Source organism: Peromyscus maniculatus, chromosome 3, assembly GCF_049852395.1.
Source record: "Peromyscus maniculatus bairdii isolate BWxNUB_F1_BW_parent chromosome 3, HU_Pman_BW_mat_3.1, whole genome shotgun sequence".
Classification (NCBI taxonomy): Eukaryota; Metazoa; Chordata; class Mammalia; order Rodentia; family Cricetidae; genus Peromyscus; species Peromyscus maniculatus.
In genome coordinates, this window is record NC_134854.1 from 142,661,616 (window position 1) to 142,685,811 (window position 24,196).

General features: G+C 51.2%; 2 protein-coding genes across 10 annotated transcripts in view; one reads left to right on the top strand and one right to left on the bottom strand.

Moving 5' to 3' along the window:
* Ninj2 (ninjurin 2) overlaps positions 1 to 6,304 on the top strand; it is a 114,901-nt gene extending 108,597 nt beyond the window's left edge. For 8 of the 9 annotated variants that reach the window (XM_015985882.3, XM_076567805.1, XM_076567806.1 and 5 more), the window contains exons 2-4: positions 4,031 to 4,262; positions 4,728 to 4,912; positions 5,952 to 6,304. In XM_015985882.3, the coding sequence (XP_015841368.2) occupies positions 4,031 to 4,262; positions 4,728 to 4,894 (399 nt within the window). In that variant the 3' untranslated portion in view covers positions 4,895 to 4,912; positions 5,952 to 6,304. The remainder of the gene's footprint in view (positions 1 to 4,030; positions 4,263 to 4,727; positions 4,913 to 5,951) is intronic. The other variant, XM_076567804.1, reaches the window with a different exon arrangement.
* Positions 6,305 to 6,640: 336 nt separating this feature from the next.
* The window catches only part of B4galnt3 (beta-1,4-N-acetyl-galactosaminyltransferase 3), a 107,688-nt gene continuing 90,132 nt past the window's right edge, over positions 6,641 to 24,196 (bottom strand). Inside the window, exons 11-20 of the mRNA XM_076567803.1 lie at positions 23,737 to 23,846; positions 22,755 to 22,855; positions 22,456 to 22,517; positions 20,890 to 21,658; positions 16,753 to 17,069; positions 15,888 to 16,041; positions 15,542 to 15,614; positions 13,176 to 13,329; positions 12,545 to 12,671; positions 6,641 to 9,553 (exon numbers count right to left, since the gene is read on the bottom strand). Of these exons, the coding sequence (XP_076423918.1) occupies positions 9,445 to 9,553; positions 12,545 to 12,671; positions 13,176 to 13,329; positions 15,542 to 15,614; positions 15,888 to 16,041; positions 16,753 to 17,069; positions 20,890 to 21,658; positions 22,456 to 22,517; positions 22,755 to 22,855; positions 23,737 to 23,846 (1,976 nt within the window). The 3' untranslated portion in view covers positions 6,641 to 9,444. The remainder of the gene's footprint in view (positions 9,554 to 12,544; positions 12,672 to 13,175; positions 13,330 to 15,541; positions 15,615 to 15,887; positions 16,042 to 16,752; positions 17,070 to 20,889; positions 21,659 to 22,455; positions 22,518 to 22,754; positions 22,856 to 23,736; positions 23,847 to 24,196) is intronic.

Here is a 24,196-nt window from a genome sequence, read left to right on the forward strand (position 1 = left end):
TTTCCAATTAAAGAAAACAGCCTCGCATTTGTTGTGGACTTCTTGCTTTAAAACAGCTCTGGGCCCAGGCTCACGGCCATTGAGTTTCCCTGGTCCTTCCCCTGGCGGCTTCTAGCGGTTTTAGTTATTGATACAATGTTATCAGCCGTGGCTACAAAGTAAGTATTATCACTAGAAGAGCACAGCACAGGAAGGGGAGAGGAGCGTGCTGAGGGGAAAGAGGAGCGTGCTGGGGGCAGCCAAACCAAGGCTTCCTCCTCACCCTGCTGAAAACAAAAGAAAGCCAGCCACCCAAGGTAGCAGTCACTGCTCTAGCGCAAGTTCAAGGGAAGCCAAGGACTTTAACTTATTTTCTAGCAATTGTGAGTTAGGGTGCTATTTTGTTTGTTTTTTGTTTGTTTGTTTTGTTTTGAGACAGAGTTTCTCCGCAGAGCTTTGGGCTGTCCTGGAACTCCCTGTGTAGACCAAGATGGCCCCGAACTCAGAGATCTGCCTGTCTTTGCCTCCTCTGCTGGAATTAGAGGTGTGCACCACCACAGCCTGGCAGGGTGCTATTTTAACCCCTAGGCAGGGCCTTCAAATAGTGCATCTCTCTGCCGATTCTTCCTCATAGCTCAGGGAATGGATAAACCAGGAACTCGCTCTGTAGACCAGGTCTTGAATTCAAAGATCCACCTGCCTCTGCCTCCAGAGTGCTGGGATTAAAGGTGTGTGCCACCACTGCCTGGTTTCCTTCTCATTCTTTAACTGGCAGAGAAAACAGGCCCGTAAGACTCTTGTACACCCCTAGGATTATAAGCGTGTGTGACCAGGATCGTCTGTGTTACACTGGGGCTTTATGGATGCTAGGGAAGCTCTCTACCAGCTGAACTACGCCCGTAGGCCTTCAGTCTGATTTTGATGGCTGTGAGAACTAACTGGTCATCAGTGCCTGGTGTGAGCAGCCTGTAGCACAGAGGGTCAAGACCAGGGGCTGAGTGGACAGTGACTGCCTCCACTAATTTTGGGGTTACTCAGCTTCAAGTCTTCCTGGCAGGTGTGCTGTCTATATTTAATGAGAAGTCTCTATGGCTCTCCAGTCTCCTGTCCTGACCAAGGTAGACACCTGACTTCCCCCACCTCCTCTCATGCATTCCCAACTTGCCAAAGGCTGGAGTGCATACTTCTGCTGAGAGGCTGAGTCAGGAGGATGGTGAGTTTGAATCTAGCCTGGGCTATAAATAGAGAGGTCCTAGCTTGTCTGTGTGTGTGTGTGTGTGTGTGTGTGTGTGTGTGTGTGTGTAAAACCAAACCAGAACAAACCTAAAACAAAAATAGACGGTTTGAATGTGTGTGTGCAGTTTTTTGTTTCTTTGTGGAGGCAGGGCCTCTTTGTATGTAGCCCAGGCTGGCCTTGAATTTCAAGTGAGCCTATATTTCAGCTTCCTAAATATTGGGATTGTAGACCTGAGCCACCGTGTTCAAATCCAAATAGACTTTTAGGACATCTTGGGTATACTTATTAGTGTTTATTTTAAATTTTTGTTACTATTATTATGCCTGCCATGGCCCAGGTGTAGATGTCAGGACAATTTTCAGGAGTGGGTTTTTCCTTCCACGGTGGGTTCCAGACATCAAACTCCTCAGGCCTTGTGCAGCAAGCATGTTTACTTGTGGAGCCAGCCAGCCAGCCCTATTTATTTTTGAGACACAATTTAGCCCAGGCTGGCCTTATATTCATGGCAATTGTCCTATCTCAGCTTCTCAAGTGCTGGGATTTCAGATGTGAGCTACCACATCTGGCTTCCTTTAAAGCCCAAAGGTTCTGACCAAACAGGCTTCTCCTTCTCAAACGTGCTCTACATAATTAATTACCTGAGTAATGTGAAGATGTGACGGGATATGAACAACTTGCTGGAATCATGCTGAGCACAAGGAACATCCAAACTCCCTGAAAGTTGTCTCTCTCATCCACGCCTCCCAGTCCATACACCTGCACAGCATACATTTATCTACAAGCCCACCCAATCATTCATCCACCCACACTACATCCTGGAGATTGAATTTGGGCTGTCAGGCTTTGAAGCAAGGACTTTTACCACTGAGCCATCTCACTGACCCTTGTGGGGTTTTTTGGCTTTTGTTTGTTTTGTTTCAAAGATTTATTTATTTATTATGTATACAGTGTCCTGCCAACATATATCCCTGCAGGCCAGAAGAGGGCACCAGATCTCATTACAGATGGTTGTGAGCCACCATGTGGTTGCTGGGAATTGAACTCAGGACCTCTGGAAAAACAACTAGTGCTTTTAACCTCTGAGCTATCTCTCCAGCCTGACCCTTGTGTTTTTGAAACAGAGTCTCATATAGTTCAGGCTGGCCTCAAACTCCTGCTCCTCTTACCTGTGTGGTGGTTTGAAAAAAAATGGTCCCCAAAAGGAGTGGTACTATTAGGAGGTGTGGCCTTGTTGGAGTAGGTGTGGCCTTGTTGGAGGAAGCGTGTCACTGTGGGAGTGGGCTTCGAGGTCTCCTGTGCTCAAGCTATGCCCAGTGTATATTGGGGTTTCAGTTCACTTCCTGTTGCCTGTAGATCAAGATGTAGAACTCTCAGCTCCTTCTCCAGCACCATGTCTGCCTGCATGCCGCCATGAACCCATCATGATGATAATGAACTGAACCTCTGAAGTGTACGCCACCCCATTAAGTGTTTTCCTTTATAAGAGTTGCAGTAGTCATGGTGTCTCTTTACAGCAATAGAAACCTAAGACACCCTGCCTGCCTAGTTCTAGGATTACAGGTGCTCACCGTCATGCCTTATGAGATCACACCACAATAGTCTTCCTGCTTCTGGTATCTTCTAACTCCATATGCCCGATGCACCATTGCCAAATTGATCTCCCAAATCCTCTTGAGTGACTACAGAGATCCTGTAGCATCCCCTCTGACTTTCCCCGTCTAAATCAGAGATTCATATATGGCCTATATTATGGTTTCATCTTTTGGAATTAGTGGCTTAGGGAAAACAAGATCTTTATTTTATACCTCAAAAATAATTGTATTTTAAGATAATAATAAAAAAATAATTTAGGCCAGGCAGTGGTGGCACACGTCTTTTTTTTTTTTTTTTTTTTTTTTTATATGGTTTTTTGAGACAGGGTTTCTCTTGTGTAGCTTTGCGCTTTTCCTGGAACTCACTTGGTAGCCCAGGCTGGCCTTGAACTCACAGAGATCCGCCTGCCTCTGCCTCCCGAATGCTGGAATTAAAGGTGTGCGCCACCACCGCCCGGCCCGGCACACGTCTTTAATACCAGCACTCGGGAGGCAGAGCCAGGTGGATCTCTGCGAGTTTGAGGTCAGCCTGGTCTACAGAGCAAGATTCAGGACAGGCACCAAAACTACATGGAGAAACCCTGTCTCAAAAAACATAATAATAATAATAATAATAATAATAATAATAATTTATTTTAGCAGGGCAATTGAAACTAGGGTCTGGGCATGCTGTATTACTGAGCTACATCCCCAGTCTCCCAAAACCAAGTTTTAAAATTAAGAGCTTTCAACTAGTATGCATTGCTGTGAACATGAGTTTTCTAACAGCCCATGTTTGCCAATCAGGGCATGCTGGAGTGGGGTTGAGGCTCTAGAACTCTTGCTCTAGGCACTGGCTAGGGTAGGGCCAGCCATTCCGGAGGAAGTGTCATTTCCATTTCACTCAGCCCTCAGACCTCCTTCAGTTGCCTCTCTTCATCTGACTATGTGAAGGTGTGAGGAACTAGTGACTCTCTGTGAAGCGGATAGCACAATGCAGCGTTAATCAATTCGGAGCTTAGCAGTCCAAAGAGGTTCCCGCCACCAATTCATTCATCCAACAGTCCATCTACTATCACCTGCTCATCCATCCAACCCTTCATTGGTTTCAGGTCATAAAGTGAGCAGGGAGGCCGTCACTGTCACCCAAGAGGACATTCCATCTCCTTTGGGAAGTGTATTAAAGCCCCTGTCTTCTTTCCAATCCCTCACGGCCCCTCTAACAGAATCTCCTCTCTTACAGCGCCGGCATGCCAACCCCCGAGGGAACCAGCCTCTCAATCTGAACCACTATGCCACCAAGAAGAGCGTGGCAGAGAGCATGCTGGATGTGGCGCTCTTTATGTCCAATGCCACGCGGCTGAAAGTGGTGCTGGAGCAGGGGCCTTCCTTAGAGTACTACACCACCCTCATCACCCTCATCAGCATCTCTCTGATTCTGCAAGTAGTCATTGGCATTCTTCTCGTGGTCATTGGTAAGGAGCCCAGCCTGCAGTCACTCTCTGCCTTGGTGCCCCCTGGTGGTAGGAAAGGCCCCTGCATCCCACATGAAACGTTCTAGACACCTAACGGAGCCAGCCCTCTCTATAGCTCCCAAGCAACAGATGCCACAGTGAGGGCACCTCTTTCTCCTCATATCCCATGGGTGGGCACTCCTCGACACCTGCTGAATGACTGACCCACTAGCTGGTGGCAGTCTTCTATACAGCAAGCACGCCTCCCCTCTTAGATGATGCTTTGGCTCCCGATCCCCTTTCTGTGACACACATGTGGGATGCCTCATGTGCTGCTCAGGAGACCCAAACACATTTCAGGCCAGTGATTTCTTCCTTGTGGGTCTCTCAAGCTGTCTCCAAATTCATGGGTGGAGAGAGGGAAGCTCCAGGCTTCAGCCCCGCCAGATCCACCCGCGACCCACCCGGATCCCCTTGTCTCCACAGCCAGGCTGAACCTGAATGAGGTAGCAAACCAATGGCGCCTAAACCAGCTCAACAACGCTGCCACCACCCTGGTCTTCATTACTGTGGTCATCAACATTTTTATCACTGCTTTCGGGGCACACAAGACAGGCTCCATGGCTGCCAGGACCTCCAGCAATCCTGTTTAATCCCTACCTAGGTCCCAGGTGAGATCCACGGGCTCACAACTGACCTTCTCTGCCTCTGGCAGTTGGGGTAGGAGGGCTCTCCCTCCCCACACCAAGGGGGAGGGTCTAGAGGCCTTAAGACAAGGGAGTTCTTGAAGGGCTGATAGGCCTTGCACTGTACATACACCATGAGTGGTGGGATACATGTGTAAGCCTCCCACAGTACATGCACCATGGGTGATGTGATGTGTTACATGATTGAGTCTCCCACAGTACATGCACCATGGGTGATGTGATGTGTTACATGACTGAGTCTCCCACAGTACATACACCATGAGTGATGTGATGTGTTACATGATTGAGTCTCCCACAGTACATGCACCATGAGTGATGTGATGTGCTACATGATTGAGTCTCCCACAGTACATGCACCATGAGTGATGTGATGTGTTACATGACTGAGTCTCCCACAGTACATACACCATGAGTGATGTGATGTGTTACATGACTGAGTCTCCCACAGTACATGCACCATGAGTGATGTGATGTGTTACATGATTGAGTCTCCCACAGTACATGCACCATGAGTGATGTGATGTTACATGATTGAGTCTCCCACAAGTCAGTACATGTACCGTACCGTGAGGGGGACTGAGTGAGGCCTGCCCCGAGGCCTTTACTCTGAAGGAGTGATGGTCCTTCAGTTCTTCTGCTGTTTGTTTTCAGGGAGTGCCTCTTGTAACCCAGGCTAGACTTAAACTCCCAATGTAACCATGGACGACAGGTGTGCCACACCCAGCCCGTTTTTAGGTAGACTTTTTGGGGGTGGGGTGGAGGGTCAATGTGGTTCGTGGCTGTTGTGGCCTGTTAGCAAGAAAAAGATAGAGCTGTGGCTTCGACTTGGGGTTTGACAGTGCTGGACACTGCCGTACAGCACGAGGTAGCAGCAGCCTCCACAAGGCCCCCTGGGAGCTGGCTGCAGACTGCTGAATGACACCATTCTGTGCTCACTTCACCTGGAGGAGCCTCATTGGGCCCCACCCTTTCTTTGTCTTTTGTCTGTCTACTTTCCCTGAAGGAACCGGGTCTGGAACTGCTTCAGCCTTAGTCCCTGACCGGTGAGGCTAACTAGCACTTTCCACAGCCTCCAGGAGAGCTTCAAGAGCAATGAAGATGCCCCTGTTTCCTGCCCACAGCACCTGAATTCAGTTGTGCAGTTTTACTGGGTGATGTAATCGCGTCTTGGCCTGGAGGCCAGAGCTCAGCCTCTGCAACAGCTACCCTTTCCTCCAGCAGCAGTGATTGGGTCTGCTAATCAGAGTCTACATGGCCTGCAGACTCTGCTTCCACTGCATTCCTACCCTCTGCTCCAAGCCTCAGTTTTCCTTTCTGCAAAATGGGAATCTATCTATAAAGATATCTGAAAATCCACCAAGTTAGTGTTGCTGTCTTCAGTCACGTGGGCTCTGAGTCAGGCTGGTGTGTGGATGCTCTCGTCATCTGTGTCCTGGAAAGGGATCATTGTCATCTGCACAAACAGGTCACTGAGCTCTGGACTGATGAACACACACATACACTTTTAAAGACTCTACTATAAACCTACTGTACTTTTCACACTAATGGTGTAATGCTTCAAGAAGACAAATTTTCAGTGAGTAAAGGTGCTTGCTGCCAAGCCTGAGGACTCCATATGGTATGGGGTGGGGGAGAGCCAACCACTGAAAGCTGCCCTCTGACCGACACATGGAATGCATACACCACACACACTTTAAATGAAAAAGTTTAACTTTAATTTTTTTTTTTTTTTTTGAGATAAGGCCTCACCCATGTAACTATGTAGACCAGGTGGACTTGAACTCACAGAGATCCACTTGCCTTTGCCTCTGGAGTGCTGGGGTTAAAGGCACCACTAAACCTGTCTAAAACTTTTTTTTTTAAATGGGGTTCTAGAGAGATGGCTTAGTGGTTAGTTAACACTGCCTGCTCTTCCAGATGATCTGGGTTCAATGCCCAGCCCCCACATGGTGACTCATACATCGGCAACTCCAGTCCCAGGGGATCCGGTGCCCTCTTCTGGCCTCCATGGGCACCAGGCACTCAGATGGTGCACAGACATACATGCAGGCAAAATATCCATACACATAAAATAAAATCTCGAAAATAGAGGCTGGAGAGATGGCTTAGCGCTTAAGAGCACTGGCTGAGAGGACCTGTGTTCAATTCCCAGCACCCACATGGTGGCTCACACCTGTCTGTAACTCCAATTCCAGGGGATCTTACACCCTCACACAGACATACATGCACGCAAAACACCAATGAACATAAAATAAAATTTTTTAAAAATCCTGAAAAAATAAAAAGTAAAAAATTGCCTGGGCCAAAGGCAACTAGGAGAGCCAACTCATGCTTGCAAAGCATTAACAGGGCACCTTCAATTCACTCAGAAAAGATTTTTCTCGTATTTATTTATTTTGACAGCGTCATTAAGTAGCCTAGGCTGGCCCTGCACGCCTGATCTTCGTGTCTCAGCATCCCGAGTACTGGGACTACAGCTGCATGGCCCCAGCCAGCCTTCTTCAGGCAGGGAGAAGCCTCTCTAGCTGAGGCTGCGACCTCCACTCACCTGGGCTGCTGAGACCGTGACAGAGTCAGGACAGTGTGGTGTCCTTCCCAAGCACACTGCCACACAGGAAGCTTGTCCTTTCTGCCGGCAAGCACCAAGGCGGAAGGCCACGGGCAGTCCTTAGCCTGTCATGGAGCAGACGGCTGAGGGACACGAGTGTCCAGTGTCGTCCGCTGGCTCTTGGGCAACAGGAAAACAGCCTTTGTTTCCTATGAGGCTGAGTTTAGGCCCTCTTCCCTCCCCCTCCCCACAGCATTCTCCTCTCCCTTAAGGCAGATGGTAAGGAGGTAACAGACATCAAACACAAGGCACTAGACCTGGGAGGGAGGTGATGCGCAGGGGTCGGGTGGGGGAGGCCCAGGGAGCGTCCAGTCCTCAGAAACAGAGCAGGAGGGCGGCTGGGACTGGCTCTGGCCTTCCAGCACAATTCCAAGAATCTACGGCTGTAGAGAGAAGCCTGGCCCTCCAGCTCTCCAACTGCAGCCCTAGCCTGCTTCCTATGTGCCTTTCTAAAGGGCAGAAGGCCAGAGCGGGGCTGAGAAAGAGCCAAGGCCCGGTGGGGGGGGGTCTCCAGGCGGCCCCACTTTGCACGTGCCAAACCATTCATGGCACCCACAGAGCCCACCACGTGGGTCCTGCAGCTCCAAATGCTGCCTGCGCGTGCACTTTCGTTCACAGCATGGTAGGCCGGCTCTGCGGGGTGCAGCCCTTTCTCGAGGCAGCAAGGGCGCTCACTGCGCTGAGCCCTCTTCACAGACTGGGTTTAATACCCAAGCATCCAACGCACCACTGGCGAATGAGCAGCAGCAGCAGCAACAGTAGAAAGTCCCAGCCACGGAGCATCGGGACTATTAGTGCAAGATAAGTATGTGACCTCAGGGGACAGAAGGGGTAGCCAAAGACAGAAAGGTTACGGCTATTGTCCCCCGAGACTCACCATCTTTCAGTTCTTCCTGCCTTGCCCCCCTCCCATACGTTACCCTGCCCCTTATCAGATGGCCAGGTTTCACCTCCTCATCTCCTCAGGGCCAGGAGGCTGGGGCTCTCTCCGCAGGAAGGCAAGGCCACAGGAGTGCTAAGCTTACAGTATACATCTTCTTCCCTTTTTGTCTCCCCCTGCCTGAGTCCCTCCCAAATTCTCACATAAGCAGGTGAGAGCCTATCTATCCATGCCGCCTTTGGTGGCACCTCCCTATCATCTCCAGGTCTTCCCTGGCAGATGAGATAAAGGAGGAGGGGCATTTCTCGGCCTGCACGACCTCCCTGGTTCCACACAGCCCACGTGTCGGACACTGGGGAGGATGGGCCCATGCCCACTCATTCTCACCCTGCAGCCTGTCACAGAAGGAAGATGCCGCCCAAGTTGGCCTTCCACTAAAGAACTCTCCATCTGTAGGAGTTGGGCTAATACCCCAGCTGGTGGCCAGCTGTTCAGTGGCTACCAGGAGACACGTGTGTGTTTGGAAGGCACAGACTGAGCCGGGAGCTGAGGTATTCCGCATGGGACCAGCATCTCAGTGGGTCTGAGGTCGGCTATGCGCAGCTTCACTCCCAGTCAGCGCTGGGTCTAGACAAAAGTCTTCATACTCTGTTAAAAAAATTATCCCCCCCCCCCCCCCCCGCCACACACCTCCACCCCAAATAAAATCTGTCCCATTGAAGTTTCTGGTTCATGGTCAGTGCTCCCCATGAGGAGCGCCGGGGCCTAGGAATGCACCTTTGTGGACACGATGGCATTCTACTCAAGCAGGTGTTTTCTTCTTGACCTCATTGCCCATCCTGTGCATCTGTCAACTCAGTGAGTGGCAGAGGGGCCTCGGCACTCGTCCCTGCACGAAGGGACGGCTCCTGGTGGAGAAGGCAATTAGTGCTGAGGCTTCTGTTCCTCGTAATTCCCTCCTCGAGGTCAACTGCTAGTCAAGAGGCTGGAAGCAGCTGTCCCTGGGGGTCACGGCATCTTCATTTGGCGGCGGTTCCACATGCCGCGCTTGGAATGGAAGTGGTGAAAGAAGTTCCTGAGGGAGAGCCGATCCACTTCCAGGCCTGCTTGGAGGATCCTGGAGGAGAGAGGGCAGTGTGAGCCGTGGAAGCGGGAACGCTACAGGGAACGCTACAGGCACCCAGGCAACAGGCGTCCAGGAGCAACTGAGCCCCCGAGGGACCCTTCCACATCTTTGTCAGATCCTGCCCTCCTTCCTCTGGTCACTTCCCTTGGGGCAAAAAGCCAGCCAGGTACAGTGGAGCCAACCTGCCTTGATTGCAGTCACAGCCCAGTGACTCAGAAAGTTGCCTATCAAAGACACACTCCTCCCCCCCCCCCCCCCCCCCCCCGCTCTAGAAGAGGACAATAATCTTATAAATGTGGATATCTATATAGACCCATCCTCTCTAATCTCTCTCTCTCACACACACACACACACACACACACACACACACACACACACACACACACACACGATGATGGATCTGCAGCACTCAGCACAGTTCCCAGCATACACCAGTTGCTTTACAGTATCAGGAGACCGGAACTGGAGAAACAACCCACAGACTTTCCCTGTTCCTGTCTGTTTGTTGAGTGGGGGGAATCATCTTATGTTTCCCAGGTGTAACACAAATCTTAAATGGTCTTTTAATAAAAAAACCTGGAGCCAGATATTGGGGCGAAAACTGAAAACTGAAAGATCAGAGAAACAGAACAAGCCAGCCACAAGTTCTTACCTCTATGAAATCCTCAGTCTAAAGAGCGTGAGTTCCCGTTTCCTCACGCCTTATCTACCTTTTTCTGCCCTGCCGTCTTACTTCCTGGGATTAAAGGCGTGTGTGCTTCCCAAGCAAAGGCATGAGATCTCAAGTACTGGGATTAAAGCTGTGTGCCACCATGCGTGGCTCTCTCTGTTCTCAGTGTGGCCTTGAACTCACAGAGAACCAGACAGATCTCTGTCTTCTCCCGAGGGAAAGAATTAAGGGTGTGTGCCATCACTGTCTGGCCTCTATGTCTGATCTAGGGCTGGCTTTGTCCTCTGATCCCCAGATAAGTTTTACTGGGGTGCACAATATATCACCACACCCAGGCTGGCCTCTAACTCAAGATTCTTCTGCCTCAACCTCCTGAAAACTGAGATTACCGGTGTATGTCACACAGTCTGGCTGTTTTCCTGGCAGTACTGGAGACCAAACCCAAGGCTAGGCAATGTTCTCTTTGCACAGCCACCAGGGGAGGGCCCCTTTTCTAGGAGGCCTATACTTCAAACAGCTCTGCAAGTAGATGGGACCAGAGCAGCTCTTTGCTCAGGTCTCAAAGACAGCGGGAGGGGTAAGAACTATTTTGGAGGTCTGCATCAAAGCACAGAGGCCAGCATGAAGGTCACGTGTGACAGCAACAGCCACACTGGGCTGCCACCCGCTCTGGGGTCTACTGTGATGTGGCTTCCTGTGACGGAACCTCTCCTCACCCCACTTTCATTCTCAGCAGTTCAGTACTCTTCCTTTTCCTCCCTCCAGCGGGAAATCAGAGAGGGGTCTGATTTTCAGGCCTCTGATGCTTTACAGGAAGAGAAGGGACAAGGAATTAACTACTCTTCACGAGCCGTTTCCCCTCTGAGAAACAGAGACAGCTGCACCGAGCACAGCGTTTGGTGAGGAGGATGAATGAAGCCTTGGGCTTGAACCTCACCCGCCAATTAGAATAACCCAGAGGCTGGTGGCTGCACCTTGCCCTCCCTCTCAGGAAGTAGCATGTCCCTGGTGCCCCTGCCTCGTCCCTTCCTCCTTCTGTGGACACCCTTCCAGCAGTTACAGGCTTCCTCTCCCTCTCAGTTCCTCCCTTGAGGTCACATCTCAAGGTAGCATCCTCTTCCTTCCCCTTCTCTTGGGAAAGAGGGCTCACAGCAAACACAGGGAGAAACCTTCTCATTGCAGCAGGTTCCTCCCACTCTTGCAGCCCAGCATCCACGGGAGGCCACGGGCATCCACACAACCCTGCTTCTTGCTAGAGCACTTTCCTGGCCCACCTGCCAAGTCCACTGCTCCTAAGTCCACTCCACTGTGTCCTTTCATTTCTCTCTTTCCTTTCCTTTTTTGGGGATGGGGGATTGAGACAGGCTCTTGCTGTGTAGCCCAGGCTGGCCCCCAGCCTCCCCAGTGCTGGGATTAGTAACATGTGCCACCACACCAGGCTAAGAATACAAATGTACAAGCATATGCAAACACATGGTATGCACTGGGTTATGTGGTTTAGTCTGTCTTAGTTCCGGGCTAAGTTTCTTTCTCTCTGCTTCCTAGTTTGCCCAAGATGTCAGGAGTTCTCGTCTCTACGAATGCTACCATGCCATCCCTGCCATCCCTGCCAAGAACCTGCTGCCAGCTCTTCTTCCCTCAAGTTGCTTTAGTGAGGTACTCTGTCACAGTGATGGCAAAAGTGATGAACACACACACACACACACACACACACACACACACACACACACACACATCCCCTCCTTTAGTACACTGGGGATTGAGCCTAAGGCCTCATTCATGCTAGGCGAGTGCTCTATACGCCCAGTCCTCCCCTTCTCTGAGCTGTTCCTCTTCTCAAAACACCTCCTTTCTCACCTCCAGGAATCCAGACCCCCCCTTAGATATCCTGTTGTCATTTAATGGTCCATACTGCCTATTTTGTGGCTCCCGACTCACTCCTAACCCTTGGCCGGTCTCCCCCATGTCCTCTCACAGCTTTCAGCCCCTCCTCCAGGCAGCTGTGTCTGGGAAGAGTCCGATCCCTGGCTGGGGAGAAAGCTCCCGAGTGCCTCACCTGGTCCCAAGAACATCATCATTTTCACTGCTTAGCTCCAATCTCTTGCTTTACCTCCGACAACTCAACTAGCCACTCAGTCTGTGACACGCCGCGGGAGTATCATCCCCTCTGCTGGATATAAGGCCCGAGTGTCAGTGAAGCCAGCCTCTGGGAGCTCCCAGGCCAGTATGCTTTCTCGTGCTCTGCGGCTCTGGCCTCACTGCCCTGGGCCTGGAACTCCAGCAGGTCCCCAAAGGCCCTGCTCCCGCGTCACCTGTCCAGAAGCTCCCAGTCCTCGCCTCCCCAGCGGTCTCGGAACTCCTTGGTGTTCATGCCCCCGATCTTGTCCAGGTCTGACTTGTAGATGCCAAGCAGTCCAAATCCATTGACCTCCCAGTAGCCTGTGGACAGACAAGACACTCTGCTGAGACGAGCTGGATGCTGGGTTCCCACAGGCTCTTCTGAAGGTAGAGAGCTGGGCGGCAGAGGCGGGAAGACTGTCGGCTAAGGAAGTCCCTGGACTGTCTGGAGGAACAACCGCCCCCCCCCCATCAAGGTCTGAGGTTCGGCAAACACAGCAGTGACCATAGACTAATGTCACAACCTCACTATAGCCCTTCTGGCCGCTGGGAGTTGGCTTTCTCCTCTACGTCATCTCTCCACCTTCCCGTCTTCCTGGGCACAGAGTCCAGCCCACAGCAAGTGCTTCACGGCTGTCTGGTGAATGCATGCTGGGGAGGAGGGGCAAGGGCCGCTGTAGAGCCTGGGGTCTGCCCAAAGTTCAGAGAGCACAGGAAGGCAGGATGGGGAAGATGCTGATGCTTAGGTATAAACTTTTCCAGCCGTGGGGTTGAACACCAAGGCCAGAGGGTGCCTCTTCCTCCCTCACCCAGGGCAAGGCTCACCCTCAGGCCACTGTGGGGTCGCCCCACAGTGCAGCCGCATCACCATGGGGGCAAAGGCCATCTTGCCCTCTACACAGTGCTTCCGGATGGTATCGATGATTCCTGCTGGAAAGTGGATGTGCAAGTCACAGAGGAAGATGATGCTGTGTGGATCCTGGGGATGGAGAAGGCAAGGTCAGCAGAGCTCTGGACCAGACCTGGGAGACGAGGCCACTCTCTACAGAGCAGCGGTTCTCAATCTTCCCCATGCTGCGACCCTTTAATATAGTTCCTCAGGTGGTGATGATCCCCAACCATAAACTTATTTGTTGCTATTTCATAACTGTAATTTTGCTACTGCTATGAATCATAATGTAAAAATTTTTGGAGACAGAGGTTTGTCAAGGGGTTCACCACCGGCTGAGAACCATACTGCTCTAGAGGAATCCTTGGGTTCTTCCCTACTGGAGTGACTGACAACTTACACGAAGCTAAACAGTAGGCATATTTCCACAACCCTGGATAGCAGGGCTGAGTCCTCACATCACAGGGTGAATTCAGACTCCTTCCCCACTTTCTTTGGAGACAGAATCTTGGAAGACTAGTCTGGGATTTGTTATGTAGTCCAGGTTGGCCTCAACCCATGCTCCCCCTGCCTCAGCCTCCTCGGAGCTGGGATTATAGGCATGTACCACAATACTGACTTCTGTCCCATGTGTTATGGAGTCTGAGGATTCTGACACCTGGGGAAACACGTCCTTGCTATTTACTTAGTCCCGTTGCATTCTGGGTCTGCAATGCAGTGCCAAGGATGCGCCTTGCTAAGGTTTCAAAGTGTCCCCCAGAGGCCACGTGACAAAGGATTGATTTCCGGCCTGTGGTGCTGCTGGGAGCTTGGGGAACCCGTAGGAGGCGGGGCCTAGTGGGAAGAAGGTACGTCACCAGGAAGAGTGCGGATTCTGGGAGCCTAGCCCCCCTCTTTCTCACTTCTCGGCTGCCACGAAGTACAGTGTCCTTGACCACGTGTTCTGTGCCGTGATTCACTCCCTCACCACGGCCCCAAAGCACTGGGGCAAAATGACCGTAGACTGGAACCACAGACCAAATGAACCTTCTCCTCAGAGCTGGGGAGGAGCTGGGTGGGAGAGCGCTTGCCTAGCATGCACAAGGCCTTGAGTGCAATTCCCAACATCACAAATAATAAACAAACAAATCTTAGCTTAATTCAATTCAGCAAGCTAATTGGCTTTGTTGTTTGTTTGTTTGTTTTGTTTTGTTTTTGGTCAACTTGATACAAGCTAGGGTTATCTAGGAAGAACCACCTCAATTAAGAAAATGCCTCCATCACATTGACCTTTGGACGAGTCTGTGGGGCATTTTGATTCATGATGGATGCAGGAGGGTCCAGACCATTGTGGATGGTGCCACCTCTGTATGAGAAAGCAAGATGGGGGGCTAGCGGATGGCTCAGTGGTTAAGAACACTGGAGCTCTTCCAGAGGACCTGGGTTTGATTCTCAGCACCCACATGGCAGCTCACAACCATCTGTAATTTTTTAAAGATTTATTTATTTATTATTTGTTTGTTTGTTATGTATGCAGTGTTCTGCCCTGCATAAATGCCCACACTGCAGGCCAGAAGAGGGCGTCAGATCTCATTACAGATGGTTGTGAGCCACCATGTGGTTGCCGGGAATTGAACTCAGGACCTCTGGAAGAGCAGCCAGTGCTCTTAACCTCTGAGCCATCTCTCCAGCCCACCTGTAATAGTTTTTAATTTAAAAAAGTAAATTGAAGAGAAAGGAAGCTGAGCAAGCTATGAAGAGCAAACCAGTAAGCACAGCTCCTTCGTGGACCCTGCCTGAGATCCTGCCCTGACCTCCCTCAGTGATCCACTAGGACCTGAGGACCCTGCCTGAGATCCTGCCCTGACCTCCCTCAGTGGTCCACTGGGACCCAGATGCATGAACCAATTAAACCCTTTCCTTGCCAAGTTGCTTTTGGTCATGGTGTTTATCACAGCAATAGAAAGTCGATGAGGCCGGGCGGTGGTGGCACACGCCTTTAATCCCAGCACTCAGGAGGCAGAGGCAGGCAGATCTTTGTGAGTTTGAGGCCAGCCTGGTCTACAGAGTGAGATCCAGGAAAGGTATAAAGCTACACAGAGAAACCCTGTCTCAAAAAACAAAAACAAAAAACAAAAAACAAAAAAAAGAGTTAAATTCCTTGAGGACGCTCAGGTTATCCTGTTACAGTGATGGACAGTGACAAGCACGGTCCTGTGACCCAATCCCTTTCTTAGGAGCTGGCTACCTTACACCTTCCAAATGCCTCTCTGTCTCTTAACTACTCTTGAGCACCTTCCCAAGCCTCCCTGAGGCCCATTACCTTCACCAGGTCGATGCCAGCCTGTAGTCCAGCGGAGCGCTCAAAGTTTCCAGTCAGCTTCAGGTACTGGTAGCTGCAGGAAGAGAAGGAGGCGTGTGAGGATTCAGCTGTGGGGCTCCCCGAAGGAAGGTGGAAGGCACAAAACAGAGAGAGTGAGTGCTCCTGGGTTGTGGCTACTCCTGGGTTGTGGGTGACCCTGGGTTGTGGGTGACCCTGGGTTGTGGGCAGGGGTGTAAAGCTGGACACTGGGACTCAGGAAAGCTGGCTGCAACTTCCGGTTCTGCCCTGACCAGCAGTCCTGGGATGTGGAAAGGTGACAAGCTGGCTGCAGCCAGGTCTTCCTCACCTCCGCAGCCTGGACCTCTTCAGCGCCCTCTCCACATCCATGTCCTCACTGCTATAGTCTGTGATAATGACGTTGAAATGTGGGTCGCCGGTGACTTGGGACAGGCTCTCCATATCTCTGATGAACTGCTGCACCCAGCGAGCCTGGTTCTTCACTATCCAGGGAGGTCAGGCAGGGAGAAAACAGCAGCGTTAAGGAAAGGCGAACATCTCTCAGCTCTGACCCAACTCAGGAGTCCCGTCGACCTCTGCCAGGGGACAGTGCAACTACAGGAATCATTAGCATGAAGCACAGAGACCCTAGGGAGGGGCGGGGCTGACAGCCCCTTCTGTAGCTCCTGAACCCCTCCCAGGCAGTATCTGGGAGACAGTCGTGGGTGGGACTCAGGGCAGCAACCCTGCCCAGCTTGAACAGACCTGCTACCTCTCCATCTTACTCCCACCTCACCTCTTCTCCTTCACTCTTACACACTGTCTGTGGTCTCCTTTCTCACTGGAAAGACCACTCTAGGGCTGGAGGTGCAGCTCCATGCCTTGCTTAGCCTGTGCCAGGCCCTGGATTTGATCTCCGGCACCACAAAGAATAATCAAAACAAAACCCACTCTATATAATACCCTCACTCTTATTTCTTCAACAACAACCCAAGTTGATGCTCACACCCAACCCTGAGACCTAGCAGGACAAAAAGCAGTGATCTCAGCTCCATCAGAAAACAAGAAACAGAAACATTATTCTGTTTTCTTTTGTGAATCCCAGTTCCTCAATGGCGACGTGGCTTTACTCACAAATCCTTGGGAGATCAAATCAAGAAAACAGCCCCATTGCTCATGGTGATCATCAAGACCCCCATTCTGCTAAAGCTTACCAGGCACAATAAAGTGGACCACAGCTCGATGGTTCCAGGAGAAACCTTGGGGCCAGCACAGCTTTGGCTCTGGATCCTGGACATTCAGCACGTGTCTGCGGCGGCGGCGTGGGCTCCAGACCAGGCCCTGCAGGTTCCGGGCTTCCGTGTCCTCCCCACCAATGCTGTCACTTCCCCGCCAGCCTCGAGTGGACACGTACTCTGAGAGGCGCACCAGGCGCTGGCCTTCCAGCAGTTCAAGCTCCAGGAGGTAGCGCCCTCCACGCAGCCGGTCCTGGCGCTTCTCCACGTTGACGATGCGCTGCAGCTGGTATCTCCTGAGGTACAGAGGGGGCTAGAGTGGGCAGAGGGCGACTGGTAGAAGCCTGCGGGCCAGTCGTCAGGAGGGCCTAGTTTCGTCTTTGCTCTGCCCTTGGTTGGCTGTAGAGGCTCATGCAAGAGATACAACCTCCCTGAGACTCACTCCTTCATCTTTAAATGTAGAATGGTTTTTAAGGCCTTTTATAGCACTAAGAATCAATATAAGGGGTCTTGTGACAGATTCCTTGAGAAACTGACCCACATTAAGGAAAAAGAAAAAAACCAACAAGTTGGGCAGTGGTGGCATGCGCCTTTAATCCCAGCCCTTGGGAGGCAGAGGCTGGTGGATCTCTGTGAGTTCGAGGCCAGCCTGGTCTACAATAAAGTGAGTTCCAGAACAGCCAGGGCTACACAGAGAAACCTTGTCTCAAAACAAAACAAAACAAGAAATACGGATACAGGGACCGGACAGAAAGCTCATTGGTTAAGAATGATTGCTGTTCTTTCAGAGCACCTGAATTGGGTTCCCGGCACCCACATCAGGTGGCTGACAATCATCCAGCTCCAAGGGATCTGATAGGCTCTTCTAAACACTGAGGGCATCTACACTTACACATGCACCCCCACCCCACCCCATATACAAACAATTTAAAATAAATCGTGGGTCTGGAGAGATGACTCTGCAGTTAAGAGCACTGGTTGCTCTTCCAGAGGACCTGTGCTGGGTCCAGCACCCACACGGCAGCTGATGAACATCTGCAAAACCAGCCCCAGGGGACCAAACACCCTCTTCTGGCTTCTGCAGGCACTGTACACATATGGTTCATAGACATACATGCAGGCAAAATACCCATGCATATAAAGTAAAAATAAGGGTAATAAGGGTTAAAAACTTTTTAAATAAAAATGAATCTTAAAAACAAAACAAACAAACAACAACAAAAAAAAAAAAAAAACCAGGATTCTCCTATTTGCTGCCTCCAAGAAGCACACGTCTCCATCAAGTAAAGACACTACCTTAGGCTGAAAGGATGGTAAAGGTGCGCTGAGCAAATGAACTAGAAACCAGGTGTAATATTAGATATATTACATATATACAGATATATTATCTATATACAGATAATATAGCAATATATTAGATACTGCTATAACATCTAGAGACAAACTTCAAACCAAAGCAGTCAGAAGAGACAAAGGTCACTTTGATTAAAGGAAAAATCCACCAAGAGGATACTACAGTTTTAAGCACACTCACCCAACACAGGGTACTCAAAACAACAACAACCCACAGATGTCGATCAATGGAGGAGACGAGTGAACCTGGAAATAAGTCAGGCATTTCCAGCCACCTGGTTGGCAGCAAAGGCAGCAGAGCATGCCTTGTTTAGGGGACAGTGCCTTCTGAAAGCAGAAACCGCATGCGCAGAAGACTAGAATGAAGCCCATACTTGCTCAAAAATCAACTCAGTCTCAAACATTTCTATTTAGGAGCAGAAATGACGGCACTGCTAAGGAAAACACCCAGGTAACGAATGCTTCAGGACATTGCTCTGGGCAGAGACTGTCTGACCAGCCTCAAAGCTCAGACAACAAAAAGCCAAAGTGAACAAGTACGGCCAAGCCAAACTAGAGGGAGCGGCACACCCAGGTGAACGGAGATCTCACAGCTCTCCCCATCTCTGTGCACCAACACGGGGATTTCAGGCATGCAATGCCACGCCAGGCTTTATCTCAGCTCTTGCCCACTGAGGCATCTCCCTATCTGGAAACAGAGAGCTACCCTTTTCAAAGATCACCAAGTATACAGTGAGGCATGACCTACATTCCAGGCCCACACGGGCTCAAGACTTCATCTAAAAAACAAAACAAAACCCACCAAAAGCCAGGTGTCTGCTTATAATTCCTGACTTTGGGAGGCAGAAACAGGAGTTCTGCTTATGAGTCCAAGGCTAGCCCCATCCAAATAGTGAGTTCTAGTCCACAGACAAAAACAAAAAGTCAGGCATGGTAGCACATATGACTGTAATCCTAGCATTTAGGAAGAGGACCCAGGAGGGCCACCAAAAAACAGAAACAAAAACAAAAAACAAAAAACAAACCAAGGCTGGCCTAGGCAACAAAGTGAAACTCTATGTCAAAAAAACCCTCCAAACCAAACAAGATCAAAAAGTGGGGGTAGATGGGCTAGAAAGATGACTTGATGGTTAAGAGCACTTGACCTTCCAAAGGACCCGCATTTGCTTCCCAATGCCCCATGGTGGCTCACAACTATCCATAATTCCAGTTCCAAAGCATCTAGCACCCTTCTCTGGTCCCTTAGGGCACTAGGCACATACACAATGTACTTACATACAGACAGCTAAAACACTCATACATATAAAATAAGTAAATCTTTTTTTAAAATGGTTAACAAGTACGTGAAAAAAATATTCAGTATGGTTAACCATCAGGGTAAGATCAAAATGATACCATTTCACCCAGCAAGATTGACAGCTGTCAAGATGACTAAAATACAATAACAGAGTTACAGCCATTGGAGGATGCAGATGAACAGTGACTCTCTTCCACGCTGGTGGGAGTGTACGTTAGTACAGGAAAAAAAATCATAGAGGTTCCTCAAAAAACTACAACTAGAGTTACCTATGCTCCAGCTAGCCTACTGTCCAAGGCACAAAAGTTAGCACGTTAAAGTCACCCGCCCTCATGTGTGCACCGTGGCTCCAGTCACAACCGCCAAAGCGTTTCTCCATAAGTGAGTGAGTAAGCAACATTGGTCACATATATAGGTTGGACTATTATTTAGCCATCAACGGCAGAATCCTTTCACGGCAGTGTGGATAGAATTGTAGGACAAATAACTTAGGTACAGAAAGGCAAATACCACGTGCCTTCATTTGTACGTGGAAGCAATAAAGGTCTCAGGGAAGCACGGAGTAGAACAGTGGGTACCAGAGCCTGGCAAGAATGTGGGGTGGGAGGAGCAGAGGCAGGGCAGTTACAGGTGCAGGATGCACTTGGGTAGGCGGGGCAGCTCTGCTCTACAGCACACTAGGATAACCACGGTGGGAAAGAATCGTTCAATCGTAACTAGCAGGGAGGGCCTTTTCCTCTCCTCTCCCTTCCCTGTCCTCAGGTCGTGAGGTGCAGGCCTGTAAGCCCAGCTCCTCTGGAGGCTGAGGCAAGAGGATCTCAAGTTCCAGGCCTGAGCTACACCATGAATTCAAGGTCGGCCTCAATAACTCACTGAGACCCTATTTCGAAAAGAAAAGGGCGGGGACACAGCTTCGTAGGGCAGCCCTTGCCTGGCTGGTGTGGGCGCGGGAACCCACGCTAATACGAAGGGAATGGGAATGCCCTGGGACACTAGTGACGGCTCAACTCCACTGGGAAGGTACTTTTAAAACCAGCATACTGAGTTTAATAGGATGTGAATTTTCGCCCCATTGATTAAACAAGTGAACGTATAAAGGGAGAGAGGGTATAATGGGGGGGGGGGACACCTATGAGGGGCAGGACAGCAGGAGAGGTGAGGGAGAGCAGAGCTCTAACCACGCCCTCTAACCCCCATCTGAGGTTGTGGCTGAAGTTTTCAGCCTGTTTTGCATGCTTCTCTCTTCCCAAGCTTCTTCTCAGAAGGCAGATGCCATCGACCAAGCCTTGCTAGTCCTCAGCTCAGCCAGGGTGAAGCCATGCAACCTTCTCACAGCCCAGAATACCAGCAAAGGTCTACTCCTGCAGTGGGAACCCTGCTTTCCGTCCACAGGTCAGGGCCTCCTGAAGACAGCGGTTACCATACATATACCCCTGCCCCAGCCCCAGGGAAGCCCTTTACCTTACCCCCGGGTCCTCTGGCTGAGCTTTCTCAGGAAGACCCGTGTCACTTCCAGGGCCTCCTGCTCTGGAAGCAGCAGGTTGCCAGATGTGTTACAGCTCAGATCAATCCAGTCAGTCCTCAGGGCTTGGAAGTCAAGGTTCTGGGCACTGAAGGTCTGGCCCCAGTTCACCACCGGGTCAAACACAGGTACGTATTCGAACACCTCACTCATATCTTCTTCCTCTTCTTCTTCCACCTCTTCCTCTTCCTCCACTTCTCCTTCCTGGCCTGCTGCTACCACCACGTCCTCCTCCCCATGCCAGCCCCTGCTGGGGGCCTGGGGCTGCATCCGGTCACCCCTTCTCTGCTCAGCAATGTAGGACTCCACTTGATTCAACCACTGGGCCTGCTCAAGCGTCTTCCCGGGACTGTCCCCAGTGGGTCTGGCTCTCTGAATGGGAGGCAGGTTCCTCAGGTTCCCCTTGTCAGAATGAGACAAATCGTGGCTGGGCACAGGGCTACTTTTCCCCTTCCTTTTCTCTGGCTGCTGGCCTGTGCTGCCACTAGTCCTTGTTGGAAAGGGAGGTGTTGAGTTCCGCTTGGAAAAAGGTACCAACGGGCCACTCTGTGGGTGAGCCAAGAGCTTCCGGAGGTGGTAGTCAGTGACACCCAGCCCTGGGGTGGAAGTAGTCCTTTGTTTTCTCCCTTGTGTCCCAGGATCCTGGTCTTGGGAGGCAGGGATTTCCTCTGCTTCTTCATACTGGGGTTCTTCCAGAAGGCCATCCTCAAAACCTGTTAAGAATCATCCCTCATTTCAGGAGTTTTCAATTCTTCCCCAAAGACACAACACGGCAGATGGTTACCCATGGGGCATCCCGAGGGGTCCAGGTGGGGGCCGTTTGCTGTGTGACCCTGCACAAGTTACTCCGCCTCAGTTACCCCCTGCTTTGTTATTTACATCAAGGTGACAGGCGGCATGGTGGTATAGGCCTGTCATCATAGCACTTAGAAGGGAGAGACAGGAGGACTGTCACAAAGTTGAGTCTAGCCTAGGCTACACAGCAAGTTCCAGGCTATCCTGAATGCCAGGGTGAGACCTTGTCTTAAAAAAAAAAAAAAAGCAGAAGCACATATGCAAACAAAGGAAAGCTTTTAAAAATCGAAACAAAACACAACCACTTAGAAGACTGTGAGCCCAGTGATATAAAATACCTTATAAGCACCGGCACCATTTAGGACTCAACAAGTGAGCTCAGCCATACCCTGTCCCTCGTGAAGGAAGGCCACAGTAAGACAGGGTTTCTCTATTGCATGCTTCCCAGCAGTGTACAGAGCGAGGGTCCCACGGCCACCCACGTCTCCAGCTGCCCCAGTGCGTGAGAAGCATCACTCTCTACGTGGACTGAAATGGAAGGCGTGGGTACTGCTCTGCTCCCTGGATTGTGATGAGGGGATCCGATGGGGGGAGGGGGGTGCATGCTAAGCTCCTCGGGTGCAAGGCGGTATGATTAGAATGTTCCCTAGAAAGAGACCACCACCACCCGCAGCTAGGTGCGCTCTGACAGCCTTAGCGGCACTCGCCTCTGTACCTGGCTGCTCCAGGCCCTGCTTCTCTGGCTTGTCCATCTTGATATACTCCTGGAAGCTGGACCTGTAGGAGGAAGGACATGTGGACGGGCACCAGATTCCTCACAGATTCTCCCTGGGAGGGAGTGGAGAATGGAGTTGGGATGGTATGTTCTGGGCAGGTATACCCACACATGCACGTGTGAGGAGGGCCCAGGACTCCTCAGCATGGAGGGGCCGGCTCCTCCAGCCTAGGCAGCTCTCCTGACTCCCACAGGGCCCCCTGAAAGTCCCTCCACTTGCCCCATGCAGTGCCACACACCTGTCCTGGTCATAGGCACTTTCATGGTAGAAGCATTTATTATGGGTCTCCATGTGGCTCAGACGGGTGTAGTCGTTGGGATAAACAAAGGACAGATGAACCTGGAAGCAGAGAAAAGACGGCATGCATGAGAGGGAGACTCCTGGGGAGGAACCAGCCTGCCTGGGCTGAGCCGCGGACGGACGGACGGACGGACGGACGGACGGACGGGGGGGGGGGGGTGCCACGGTGCTGAATGTCACACTTAGTAACGCAGTCTTGACTCATCTTTTCACACATGCCCTTGTGGGCTCCTCCCTGGGCCATCTGTCTCCCTTGGTTGTCACCAAGACCATTTCCTCTTCCCTTCGCCACCTGACCCCCTCCTTCCATCTTGGAGCCTCTCTTTATCCATTCCCTCTCTCAGCACTGAGCCCCTTCTCCACTCCATTTCCTTTGCTCTTAAACACAGCCTGAGCTCACCGCCACCAAAAACGTCCTCAATTATGGCCCACACTCTCTGGCCTGGCCATGACTCTTGACCACTTCCTTCATGCCTCCAGTCCTCTGTCTTCATCTCTAGACCTGGGTGTATCACGTTCTTTCTGCTCCCTCACCCTCCACACAGATAAAGCTACCACCCACATCTAGTACATGTCCCCAAGCATCTTGTCTGTGAGTTTAAAATGCCACTGGCTACCCAGTTGCCGGGACTGGGCAGGCAGGACAGGGTCTGTGTGGCCCTTGGAACAGTCACCAGGCTGTAGGACTGGGGGAAGAGATAGATTCGAAGGCAGAGCATCTATCTGCAGGTTCTGCAGGACAGTTCGCCCTAGTGAGCCCAGCCAGGGATGCAGCCCAGGGACCTGAGAGGCCATCCTGTGTGCTGGGCTGGGGCACAGGAAGCACAGAGTCAGCTTTAGTCCATCCCCCATCCCCTACACCCCCAGCCACAGGCAACAGGCCTTCTCCCAGTCCTCCTTGGTCTAGGGACATGACTTACAAAGCGGAGGCCCTGATAGCGCTGTAGCGGGAGCCCATCCACCAGGTAGCTGGGTTTGTAGGGACACTCAGGCAGGACATGGCGCAGATGGGACTTGGGGATGAGCGGCACTGAGAACAGAAGGGAAGAGGAGGATCGAAGTGTGTGACGAGGTGAGAACACAAACATCTGAGGGCCACAAAGGCCTCTGGCTGAGGGAGAGACCCGATGTCCTCCACCAGAGCAGCCTCCAATTGTACTGTAGTCACTGGTGACAGCTGTGGTCCCAATGCAAGTCTATCGGCTGAGGCTGTCACCACAGGAAGAGAACCCCAAGACGCAGGGACAGTACAATTGGATCACTGTCTAGCGACACTTCAAGAGGCCACAAGGCTCCACCTTAGCATACTTCCCTTAGCGGATTCCCTTCCTTCCTCCCGCTGTCCAGTTTTCACTACTTTTTGGTTTTGTTTTTCTGAGA